Source organism: Notamacropus eugenii, chromosome 1, assembly GCF_028372415.1.
Source record: "Notamacropus eugenii isolate mMacEug1 chromosome 1, mMacEug1.pri_v2, whole genome shotgun sequence".
Lineage (NCBI taxonomy): Eukaryota > Metazoa > Chordata > Mammalia > Diprotodontia > Macropodidae > Notamacropus > Notamacropus eugenii.
This window is the reverse complement of record NC_092872.1, coordinates 182282998-182295536: the sequence shown is the minus strand read 5'-3', so window position 1 is coordinate 182295536 and position 12539 is coordinate 182282998. Positions and strand designations below refer to the sequence as shown.

Sequence of the window (12539 nt, the reverse complement as noted above, 5' to 3'; positions counted from 1 at the left end):
AAGAAAAGGTAACAGTTTGAAATTAGGGTGATGAAAAAATAAAAGGACAATCTCCTCACAATAAGCTCGTCCCCTCCTCTACCCGCTCACTCTCAAAACACAAACACAAAACACCCTAAGATGAATCTGATGCTAAATTTAAATGTGGCCTCAGACCCTTAACTATGTGACCCTGGGCAGTTTGCTCAGTTTTAAACTGGGTTACAAAAACAGAACTTACCTGACCTCTCAGGTTTACTGTATGGATTCAGTGAGGTAACACTGGTAAAGCACTTAGCACAGTGCCTGGCACATCAAAGGTGCTTAAAAATGCCTATTCCCTTTCCTTTCCCCCTTCGTTATACATAAACATTCAAAACCCCTAAAAACACTATATGCAAAAAGAAAGGAAAAAAGGATCTTTTCCTTAACCTTTTCATGGCGCTTAAGCAGCTGATGCCTTTGCATGAAGTACTGATCCTTGAGCTGTTGTTTAAGCAGCTGATGCTTTTCTTGTAAGTGTCGTTCCTCGAGTTCCCAAATAGCAGCTTCACGAGCTGGAAGAGGAAAATAACTTTCAGAAATGTGCTTTTATTATTTTCCCTAACATATTCTTACTTTCTAGTTTTAATAGTAACCTAAAATATGTATTCTATTTCCAGTAGTTTATGTGTACTTATATTTTAAAGTACAAATGAAAAACTACCAAAACTGTATAGATGGCGGCAATTTATTACTTCTTTCCATCCCATTCTAATTTTTTATGAATAGTTAACTAATGCCCTCCCCAAAATTCCATCTAGGTAAATTAATGAGAAAGAAGTATGATAGCTAAATGTTTAGAGGAAATTAAGTATTTCATTTTCCATCCCATTATATAGTCATGAAGTATATCCAAAGGTACAAGATATTACAGGAACCCAAAACCACTCATCAGAGTTTCTGGCTGTACCTAGCTAATAAAAGATACTTTAGAGTACCTAATTTTTCATCTTAACTTTCAATTTGCATAAAAATTCTAAAACTAACAATGCTTCTAAAAAGAAAAAAAGATTCTCCTTTCTTTTCTTTTTCCTTTTTATCCATTCTTCTCCCTGAAAAGAATAATGTTGATCCATTTACTCCATAAATTATTTTCAATATTGTTATAGCTACTACTTTTACATATACAAGCTGCATATTTCTAGGTACCTCTCATGAGCTGCTGCTTATTATTCAGGCATTCTCGCTCAATGTTAGCTAATTCTGCCTTTTGCTGCTGGATAATCTTCTTCAGTGATCCATCTAATTCCTGTTGTTGCTTCTGAACAAATTCTTGTTCCTATCAGATACATGCAAAAATCTATTAATAAGTACTTTGTGAGTATATTAGTACATCTGTATATATTAATGTCTAACAAGAGGTCCAGAGCATTATCATACAAATCACCAAAAAACAATTATGGTCAACATTTTTAAAATATGCTAATTATCCAATTTTTGGATAATCAGGAAGAAAATTAAAATGGTCATAATGTATAAATCATTCTAAACTCAAAACTAAGAACAATGCACACACCAGAAATATACAATCACAATAAGGATTACACAGTGTGTACTATTATACTAACATCTTCTGGAAATGATCCAAAGTACACTACAGAAAATAAGAAAAAATAGGCAATGCCTCTTAGAAAGTTGGTTTATACAGCTAATGAAAATAGCTAAATTTAAAAAAAAAAATTTTCCCTAAGAAAGCAATGGTTAGCAAGAAATTAATTATATTAAGAGATTAGCCTTTTGTTGATGGAGATGCCATTTAGATATGTGCCAGGAATGATGGTTTGAGGCCCACCACATCATTCCTGAAGAATCAGAAATAAAGAATAAGATTAAGGGTTACTTGCCCTCAACCAACAAATGAAAAGCACTGTGACTTCCCCACATTATTCTAAGGTTTTGGCTCTCAGGAGGATTCCAAATGACTTAGTCTCTTCAAGAAGACTATGCAAATTTACAACATCATGTAGGTTTGGGAACCGATTGGATGGACTAATAAATGATTATACCAGAGCATGTTCAAAAAAAGAGGGACAAATTCAAATAGTTCTATTAAGCCAGTCAAGCCTCTGTCTCCTGGGAGAAATCTGCCTTGCTATGGGGATTCTGAGGCAGAGCATTAACTCCTTGTGATTGATTTATGCTACTCTGTTAAGTGCATTGTTTAAAATGCCTTATGATTGATAAGCCCAGCTACTAGGGCAAGAACTCACTATGTAACAAAAAGTGTTGCAAAAAATGGAAAGCAAGATTGGTAGAAACTAGACACAGACCAACTTCAGACCAACTTTTCACACTGTATAACAAAAGAAGCTCAAAATGAGTACATGATTTGAATATAAAAGGGGATATCATAAGCAAATTAATGCAGCAGAGAAAAAAATTACCTATCAGATCTATGGACAGGAGAAGAGTTTCTGACCAAACAAGAGGTAAGTTCATAGGAGGCAAAGTGGATTAATTTTGACTGCATAAAATTAAAAAGTTTTTGCACAAACACAGCTAATGCAGCTAAGATTAAAAGAAAAGCATTAAATACTTAGGGTGTGGGGAATCTACAGCAAATTTTCTGATAAAGGCCTCAGTTCTAAACTACATAAAGAACTAAGTCAATTTTGAAAGAATACGAGCCATTTCCCAATTGATAAATTGTCAAAGGATATGAATAGGCAGTTTTCAAAGGAAGAAAAACTATCAATAGCCATATGGGAAAAAAATGCTCTAAATCACTACTGATCAGAAAAATGCAAATTAAGACAATTCTGAGGTACTACTTCATATCCATCACATTAGCTAATATGACAAAAATGGAAAATGACAAATGCTATGGGAATATGGGAAAACAGGTATTCTAATACACTGTTGATGAAGCTATGGACTATTAGTCTAATCATTCTGAAAAACGATTTGGAATTATGACCAGAAAGTTATTAAAATGTGCATTCCCTATGGTCTAGCAGTACCACAACTAGATCTAGACCACAAAGAAATCAAAGGAAGAAAAATAGGATCCATATGTACAAAAATATTTATGGCAGCATTCTTTGTATAGGCAAAGAATTGAAAACTAAATGAATACCCATCAATTCAGGAATGACTGAAGAAGTTACAATATGTGAAGGTGATGAAATAATATTTTGCTATAAGAAATGAAGGGGATATTTGGTTATTTTGTTGTGGTTTTGGTTTGGTTTTTTTTTTTTCAGATAATCCTGGGAAGACCTATATGAACTGATGCAAAGTGAAGTAAAAATAATTAGAACGATCTAAACAGTTAAACCAATACTGCAAAGATAATCAATGTGAAAAATTTACTAACTCTGATCAACACAATGGCCTAGACTCATCCTCAAACATGTTATTCACCTCCAGACAGAAAATTGATAAGACTCACAGTGCAAAATGAAGCATATTTTTTTCCTTTTTTTGGAGGGGAGGGGGAGAGAAAAAGTGGGGAAATATGGCTAATGTGGAAATTCATTTTCCAAAATAAATATGCATATTTATAATGAGTTTTTCCTCCCTTCTCAAAGACTGGGGGTGTGGAAAGGAAGAAGCAAAAAAATTGGAACTGAAAAAAAAAGAATAAAAACATCTCTGTCTTTTAATATAAATAATTTGAAAAATATTTAACTTTTTAAAAATGCCTTAAAATCACCTATAATTTTTAAATAGGTAAAAGTAGCAGATAAGTTCTCTTTACCTAAGTGACCTCAGTCGTATAATTTGGCATAAACATAAAATGCCATGTTTATAATCATATCAGTAAAAAAGAAAAGGCTTAAAAATCAATTCTATAAATTACAATTTCTTATGTGTCTAATATCAGTTTTTCACAAGTAAAAAACAAGATAATTTTGTGACACTTAAAAATTACCTAGAATAATTTTTCAAGATCCCGTCAGACTTAGTACTTAATCTCCTCACTACCTTTTTGCTTCTTCCCTGGAGAGCAGAGCCATGAACTCCAAAACCTCCATTTAAGGAGAAAGCTCAGCTCATTTTTCACCTGGCTGCACTGCTCTGGGAGTTTGGGTACCTTCCCTCCTCTTCACATCTACTTTTCCATTTGCTTTTGTGTTTTCTTCCCCCTATAATTATAAGCTCCTTGAAGCTCTTTTTTTCATATTTATATCCTCAGTGCCTGGCACACAGTAGGTACTTAATAATGTTAGCTGACTGTTTGAACGAACCATTTTAGCTTTTAAAAATTATGGGAAAATCAAAGTGATCAATTACTTATAGTCAATAAAACAAGTTGTCTTTCTGTTCATCTAGCCACATTTACATCCCCATGTAGACATGTTTATTAATAGAATTACTGTCAGCTTGGTGGGATTTCTCTAGTACCATGCCAAAGGGATCACTTTTTGGTCTTTTGTTCAACATTTTAGTCAATTATTTGGACAAACACATAGAAGGCAAATTTATCAAAATTACCAATAATATAAAACTAGGAAAAGTAGTAGCTAGTGTAACGAATGGCACAAAACACTAGAATCAAGGGCCAAAATCAACAGAGATAAAAGTGAAGTTCCAAATTTAAACTAAAAATTGGACTGTCCAAGTATATGATAGGAAAGACATGGCTCAAAAGTAATGTGAAAATAAATTTTAGGTATCTTACTTGAAAACAAACCTAACATAAGCCAAAAAAGTGTATTATAGCTATTTAAAAATAATCTGTTAAGGTATTCAATCTCAGGCTTCATTAATTATTATATAATGTCTAAATCAAAAGCTAGGATAGTTCCTCTTTATTCTGTATTAGTCAGACAGCTGGTGCATTTTGTTCAATTCTAAGCACATTTTAAAAGGGAAATGGGCAAAGGAGAGTGTCTGGGGAAGGAACCAAAATAGTAAAGGATATAGAAATGATGCCACCTGGAGAACTGAGAAATTGAGGTAAATGAAGATTTTAGATCAGAGAAGCAAAATAATGTAACCTCAATAAAAGAAAGAACTTTCTAACTACAAGAGATTTCCAATAATATAGCAGGTTGCATTTCAAAGTTGGCTTCTGGCACTGAAAAGCGTCCCAAGAGAAGCTCGATGAGTTAGAAAGAATGTAGGAAAGGGGGCTATTGCACTGGGAGACAAGATGGACAGATGTGACTATGATTAACATGCATCCTAACCTTAGAAGAAATGCAAGTTTTATTTTGGTTAAAAAATTCTTTGAAAAATCCATTTATAAAGTCCACTAGTAATAATAACGCTATGGTAAATACACTGTAGTTTTTCTCTCACTGACAACGAAATCAGAGTAAATTGCAAAAGATTTTATACATGTAACTCTTCACAAAAACAATTTCAAACTTTACCATAAGTTAGGAATCCTGAGTTATATTCCTCATAGTGGGGACTTATTGAATAATCTAAAATAGCTCACCTGACTTATTTATTACTCAAGTTTCATCAGTAAAAATGGAGATTTAATCCCTCCAATAAATTTGTCAAAATAAATTAATGTTCATAATGTACATCTGGATCCTTGGACTAAGGATACAATTCAACTATACAGCACATAACTGTGCAATAAATGTAATACATTAGATTTTATCTACTTAAAAATTTTCTTCTCTAGATAAAGCCTTGAGCGTAATTCATCCAACATTGAAGGTTCTTCTGGGAATAAAGGAAGACAAAAACATAGCAATGCAAAGGGAGTTGTTTAAGGAAGTACTCAGAGGTGGTTCTCAAATGTAAAGAAAACAACTTTGAAAACAAGAAAGATAAGAGGGAAGAAAGAATCAGTCATTTCAAGCAGAATATGTAATTTATCCACTCTCTGACAATAACTGAAAGATAATTGTTTTTAAATAAGAAAAAGACAGTCAGTGCAAGTGAAATTCTACAGAATTTCAGCAAAGGTTAATCTGCAGTCTTTTTTTAAGGCAGATAGATTTATTAAGAAAAGAGAATCACAAGAAAGACAGCAGCTGAAGAATCTAAGTTAGTGACTTAAATATAATACCACTGAAAAAAAAGCAAAGTTCTGACACATTGAAACTGCAAAATAAACCTTCTTTAAAAATTAAGTAATCTCAGTACAAAAGATCTGTCCCACCCTTATAAAATTATCATTACACTGAAAAACAAAGCCTTAGAAATTAAAAATACAACTTGGCAATCAAAAATATCGGCAAAAAAAAGAACACTATAAAACAGGTTATTTTATCTATTTCTTCCAGACATTTTGTGGTTTTACTGAAGTACAAGGCTAAAATATATGGTCATGATCAGAAAAGTAATAGGGACCTATAATTTTCCTCGCCTTTAAAAACATCCATACTTTGCTTATTCTGTTGAAAAATTCTACATAAAAGTCCTTTAACTGAAAAAATAATTGAGAGAAGCCTTGGTTTCTGAAAAATCAAACTGCCTTCTTTTCACTTCTGTTACAAACATCCAACATCAAAAATAAATACTGTGGGGTCAAATTAGTTGGTAACTTTTCTCTGGAGGCTGTGAGAAAAAAAACAGTTGAGATGATATTACATAGCTAATTTATATGTGTCATATGGATAAGTTATAATTTGGACCACTGTATAACTGAACAAACAGGAAGTGGAGAAAAATGGATTAAAGGTGCCATTTTACACTGGCTTTTCTGACCACACCCATACTTTGAAAATATAGAACACAAAATGCCACTCCACACAAAGGAAAAATAGCCACAGCACCCAAATGCTCACATGTGCAGAATTCATTACTTTACCATGAATGTGTTCTTTTTTATGAGACAAAAGTCATTAACAAACACTTAAACCTGAGGCAGAATGGGGTAGCATCAAGCACAATGACGGAATCAAGGGACTTACACGCAAGTCCCAGCTCTGCAGTAAGTATTTTGTGTGAATCCCCAGCATTTAGAAGAGTGCCTGGTATATGACAGATGCTTAATGTTTACTAACTATGCCTCCTTTTCTTCAGCTTTAAAATGGGAAAAAATACTTTCCCGATATAAGATTATTATAAAAGATCAAATCAAGGCATTATGAAAAACTAGTTACTAAAGTATTATTAAATGTAATTTTTCTTGATTTCACTATGGAAACCAATAGTGAAATCAGTGAAAAGCACATGTGAGTCAAAGAAAAAGGGAGAAAAAAAACAGAAGCCATCCTTCAGCCTTTTGGAACTTACATCCTGCATTTGGGCGTTGAAGAGTGTACAAGATGACAACTGAAAAGACTGAATCATAACCTGAGCAACACCCTGTGAATTAGAATACAACGTACCTCCTAGGTGAGAACATTAAAGAAGAAAATTCCCTGAAAATGTATCAGCAATACAAATGAAGGGTTTCATATGACTTTGGGGAAATTATTTGACCTCACTAGAATTCAGTTTCCTCATCTGTAAAACGAGATGGGTGAACATCTTGATCCCCCAAATCCTTTCCAACCCTATCATTTTTATACTTTTATGACTATTACCTATTGCTGAGCATGGTAAGAAATATCTGCTTATGACTGTATGACTCAGACCATATTCCAAAGGCACATTTAAATGATTATTAGATTATCCATTGTTTTCTATTTTCAGTACCTCTTCTTTCTTTTCAATATCCCTGATAACTGAAAAATGACTATTCTCATCATGTGTCAGAGGTGGCATAGAAGTGATGATGAGAGGAGGCGTCTTCCAGCTTTAGGATTCTGTGACTGTGACTAATTTCTCTATCCTTACTTCTAAACAGAAGGCAGTCAAATTTAAAGAAATGACCCAGCCTCATTACTATGAAAAATCTAGAGCAAGAGGCACTGGTTGCACCTTTGGCAGAAAAAGTGGTGTTTCTCTTCTTGACCACTGGATTACTTATGCTTCCTATTCAGTATAACAAGAGGAACAGCATACTTAGGATTTATAATCTGAGTATAAGAACTGCTTGTTTGGTCAGCCTGAAAACAGGTACTTGATATACTTTCCAATATTGCTTGGATTTTGAGAAAACTGTACAGAAACAACAACAAGTTTATATATCAAAGACTAAAGCTTCACATATTGCATAGCTATAAGAGTATTCTTTAAAAAATAGGAATTACTGCCTATAAATTAAGTTTCTGTGATATTTAATATGCAGATCACATCTGAGTAATTATTTGACAGTTGTGAATTTCCAGAACTTACTTTTCTTAATGATATTCCAAATATTCAACACAATTTCACATTATCAACTTAAATCTAAGTATCACCATGAACTTTTGCACAACAAAATGTCCTGGGGACAAATCAATATAAAATATTAGTTGCAGTTAAAATGTATCCCTTCACAAACAAGTTTACTAAGCTGTGAGAATAACACTGCTTTCTGTTTTTAGTAGCATTAAGCTGCTGCTGTTACCTGAGCATGCTGGGTTTGTGCAAGCTCCTCTTTCCTGCGTTTCATGAGCTCTTTTCTCAGCTCTTTGGGTGCTTTCTCCACTTCATTTATAACCTACAGTGTATAAGCATGCAGGAGGTGGGGAAATAATACTTTCTCCACAGCAAGCAGTTATGTGAGCACATAAGCTAAAAGTCAGTTATCAAAGTAGTTACAAAGCTCCTTTTCAGCATGCATTAGCAAAGATGTTAGTGTGGCAAAAAAGAAGGAAAGGATAGAAAACATGCTTCATCTGAGTGCAAAAAGGAACTTTACAGCCAACAAAAGTTAATTAAGTGTTCAGCTATTCCTATATACCATCTTCTTTCTAAAACGTTTCAAAGACAATCAGTTGATAAAATTATCACCTTTAGCACTGAAGCTACACTGAAAGTGATGGCTTCAACTGATTGTCTTGAAATACTCATAAAATGAGAAATGTGTTTATTAAAACAATTTGAAAAATTATAAGAAAGATAAGTTGCCATTTATAAAAATACTGAATGTCATGTCTGGCTTGAGAATTACAAAAGAATAATTTCTAATATAAACGAATTTAGCATACCCAAAAAAAGATATCAAAACTTAAAGAGTACATCATTTTTATATCAAGTGCTTTAAAAATCAGCACAGCAGATGATTTTGTGCAAAAACAACCAGAATGCCATGTTTTTTAAAATAAATTTGACGTTATACACTTAAGCCAAACATAACAAAATGGATAATTGAAAAATTATTAAGTGTTAGCACCATTTAAAAAAACTGGATTGTTAGGAAATGTGTGATTCAGTACACCAGAAGGTTAATAATCATTAATTGATTCCATATCTTTTTAACTTCTTCACGTAATCATTTCAGAGTCCGAGATGTGTACGCCTTCTGACCATAAATCTGCAATACCACTTTGAAAACTAAATGATCACATATAAAAGCACCCACAGAAAAGACTCCAAATCACCACATGCTACTGATGTTCTGTTAAAGAGATTGCTTTTGATTTAACAAAGTATATTTTAAATTTCCCACCATTTTTCCCAAGACCCAATCACCGATAAAAAGAAGAGACTCCCCAAAGGCAAGAAGTTTAGCAACAAGAAAAAGAAAAAATACATATAACATAATTGTTAAAAAAAAAAAAAAAGCTGTATGAACATTTACCCAAACATTTTCAACAACTAATACACTCCACAACAGTAATATATTGATTTTCATAAGCAGGCTTAAATGAAATAAGCAAGTATCAATGGAAAAAAATAACATTTTAGATTTTAAAGTATCTTAATTAAAATAACTTGAATAGATGAATTTTGTAAAAAGGTATTATGTAGCAAAAAAAAAAGTGTGTATATACATACATACACACATCATTTAGCACATGAACAATTTCTTTGATACACAACAACGTGGGCTACTGTCCCAAACAGACAACTGACAACATTTTAATTCCTTTCATAGTACATAAGAAAAACTTTAGTTCTAAGCTTTCTGGCTTTGTTCAGTTTAAAATCAAGTCTTTAAGACTCAGTGGTGTGAAAATTTTCTTCATAATTTTATGGAAAAGAATAAGTAGATCAACTTCATATTTTAGCAAAAATGTTCAACTCAAGGCAATTAAGGTTTTTCATACAAATTTATAGACCTAATTTTAAACAACACACCAGACCTCACACATTGTGTAAAGGTGAATCCTCTGTCATGAAAGTACAGAATGAACACCTCAATGAAAAATGAAATCATCTGAGTATCTAAGAATTTTAGCATCTCTAGGTTTCCTTTCAAGAAAGAAGAATCAAGTTGATCAAGGGGAAAAAAAAGTTGACAAAGATGGAACATTCATATTCATTTCTAAATCTGTGAAGACTGTCATCATAGTCTTATACTTTCTATTTTCAGTTGAAAAACTAACTTCTTTCAAAGTTTTCAAATACTGTACTAATTCTACACATGACTCTACTATATGAAAGGCTTCCAACTAATTGCTTCAGTATATCAATATATTTGCGCTTTTACCTCTTTTTTTCGGTTTTTCAACATATTCTGAAATTTGGACAGTTCCTTCTCTTGTTCTCCTTTAATACGTTTGGCTTCATCTCGCAAGCGATTCGTATGTTCTTGTTCTAGGCGTTCTATTGTCTGTTTCTGTTGTTTTTCTAGATTTTCAATCTCTTGGTCATATTGTCGCTTCTTACTCTGAAAAACAATTTCAAGGATAATTATAACACTTTTAAACCACTTCTTTTTTTTAAAATAATATCTTTGCTTATTTGAACATGTCACCTAGAGTACACAGTAATCAGGTAAAGGTCCAAAAAGTAACCTTGGCTACTATTTCATGACACTAAACAGTTTGACTGTCCAGGTCCAAGGCCTACATGCATGCTTAACTTAATTCTGTAATTTACTGTGAAACCCTCCTCCAAGGTGTGCATGATTAATACAAACTAAAATAAATAAAATAATATTGTACCAAAGAAAAGCCAATGGTAAACATTAAAGGAAAATTGGCAAAACATAAATTCTCAAACTTAATAGAAACTTTGATTTAAAAAAAAAGACATCTAACTTACCTAATAAGTCTGTTCTAAAATAATATAATTTTTACACTTTTTCAATTTATTTCTGAACTCAAATTCTCAAAATAAACATAGACCTCCACTCCAAATCAAATTCCCTGAATTATCCTACACTTTGTTCTTTGAACTAAAGATTATGGTAAAGCTACAACTCTTAACAAATATTCCTGCAAATCACAAATAATTTTGGATTAGATACAAAGAAGTAATTGAAAAAGGCATTTCAATAAAATTTCTTCTCAAGGAAATGGAGATTAGAAGGCAGTATATTTGGAAAAGAGAAATATAGTTAATTTGTAAAGTTCTAAAAACACAATATTAAGTGATACAAATCACATAATAGAGCACTAATTTTTTGTCAGGAATTTTCAACTAATATAAAAAACTCTAGTGAATGAAAACATACTTAATATAAAAAAAAATGCCCTGGGTTTTACAAATGTGAAATCTTTGATGCTTACTTCACTCCCTCAAAACCCCTTTACCATCAACATATTTCAAAAAAAGTTATAAAATGTTAGGTGAGAGAACAATAATAACATATTTTTTACTTTATCTTGACATATTATGACCAAGAAAAAGCAAATGCATATAAGGATTTAAATCCTTCTCTAAAGATATGAACAACTGGAAAACAAAGGACTTCTTTCACATAGCTTCAGCAAAGGACTAGATCACAAAAACTGATTAGAGGATTATTTTTTAAAAATATACAACGGTCCAAATGAAAATGTTTCTACCTCCAAACTAATATAGATATTAAGCACTTAAAAACTGAATTTTATCATGTAAAACTAATAATCTTTGCAAGCACAGAGAAGATACAAAAATTAAATAAAGCATAATGGAAATTAATCTTATACTTCTCAGTAGAGTTTTCTCTAGATTAACAGTAAAATCTTGTCTTATCACACAGAAACTTAGCCTTGTAACACTGAAAATTTCTCTAGAAACAAGAGCTTGAATTTATAAAGTACGACTATGACTTAGTCACATGTAAAACAATCCTGAATAGAAATCAAAATCAGAATGACAGAGACTAACCAAGTTAAACAAGATGGAAAGTTCAGATTTATCACAATAATAGGGAAGAAAAAGGAAAAAGGGGAAGAAAGAATGTACTAGATTTAGAGTAAGTTATAATATGTAATCACAGAAAATGACAAAAACTCTAGAAAGCTAAATCTGTTCTGTCAACAAGGCATTTTTTAAGAATCACTGAACTATCTTTTTAAAAGACTGGTGCAAAATTTAAAGGCTCACCATCATTTCTTGTTCAAAACGCCTAAAAATTTGTTCCCGTTGTTGCTGCAATTTGTTGTTGAGCTGCTGCTGAGCTCTTTGTTCCTCTTTCTGTAGGAATCTTAATTCCCGAAGCTCCTGACGTCTGGTCAAAATATAATGATAATTGTAGGAATGATACGGACATAAAATGGGTAAAACTGAATTTTTAGATAAGGTTATGGCAAGAACCTAATAAATTAAGCATCATTTATTTATAGTTTTCTCAAATTGAAAAAAGGAGACTGAATCCTTCTATCTCTACTCAAAATTTATTGCAGTTAAAAAATTTTGGAATT

General features: G+C 32.2%; 1 protein-coding gene across 3 annotated transcripts in view; it reads right to left on the bottom strand.

The window, feature by feature from the left end:
- The window catches only part of SLK (STE20 like kinase), a 70374-nt gene that overhangs the window by 11382 nt on the left and 46453 nt on the right, over positions 1–12539 (bottom strand). For 2 of the 3 annotated variants that reach the window (XM_072621502.1, XM_072621505.1), the window contains exons 11-15: positions 12223–12346; positions 10397–10576; positions 8369–8461; positions 1171–1300; positions 412–536 (exon numbers count right to left, since the gene is read on the bottom strand). In XM_072621502.1, the coding sequence (XP_072477603.1) occupies positions 412–536; positions 1171–1300; positions 8369–8461; positions 10397–10576; positions 12223–12346 (652 nt within the window). The remainder of the gene's footprint in view (positions 1–411; positions 537–1170; positions 1301–8368; positions 8462–10396; positions 10577–12222; positions 12347–12539) is intronic. The other variant, XM_072621504.1, reaches the window with a different exon arrangement.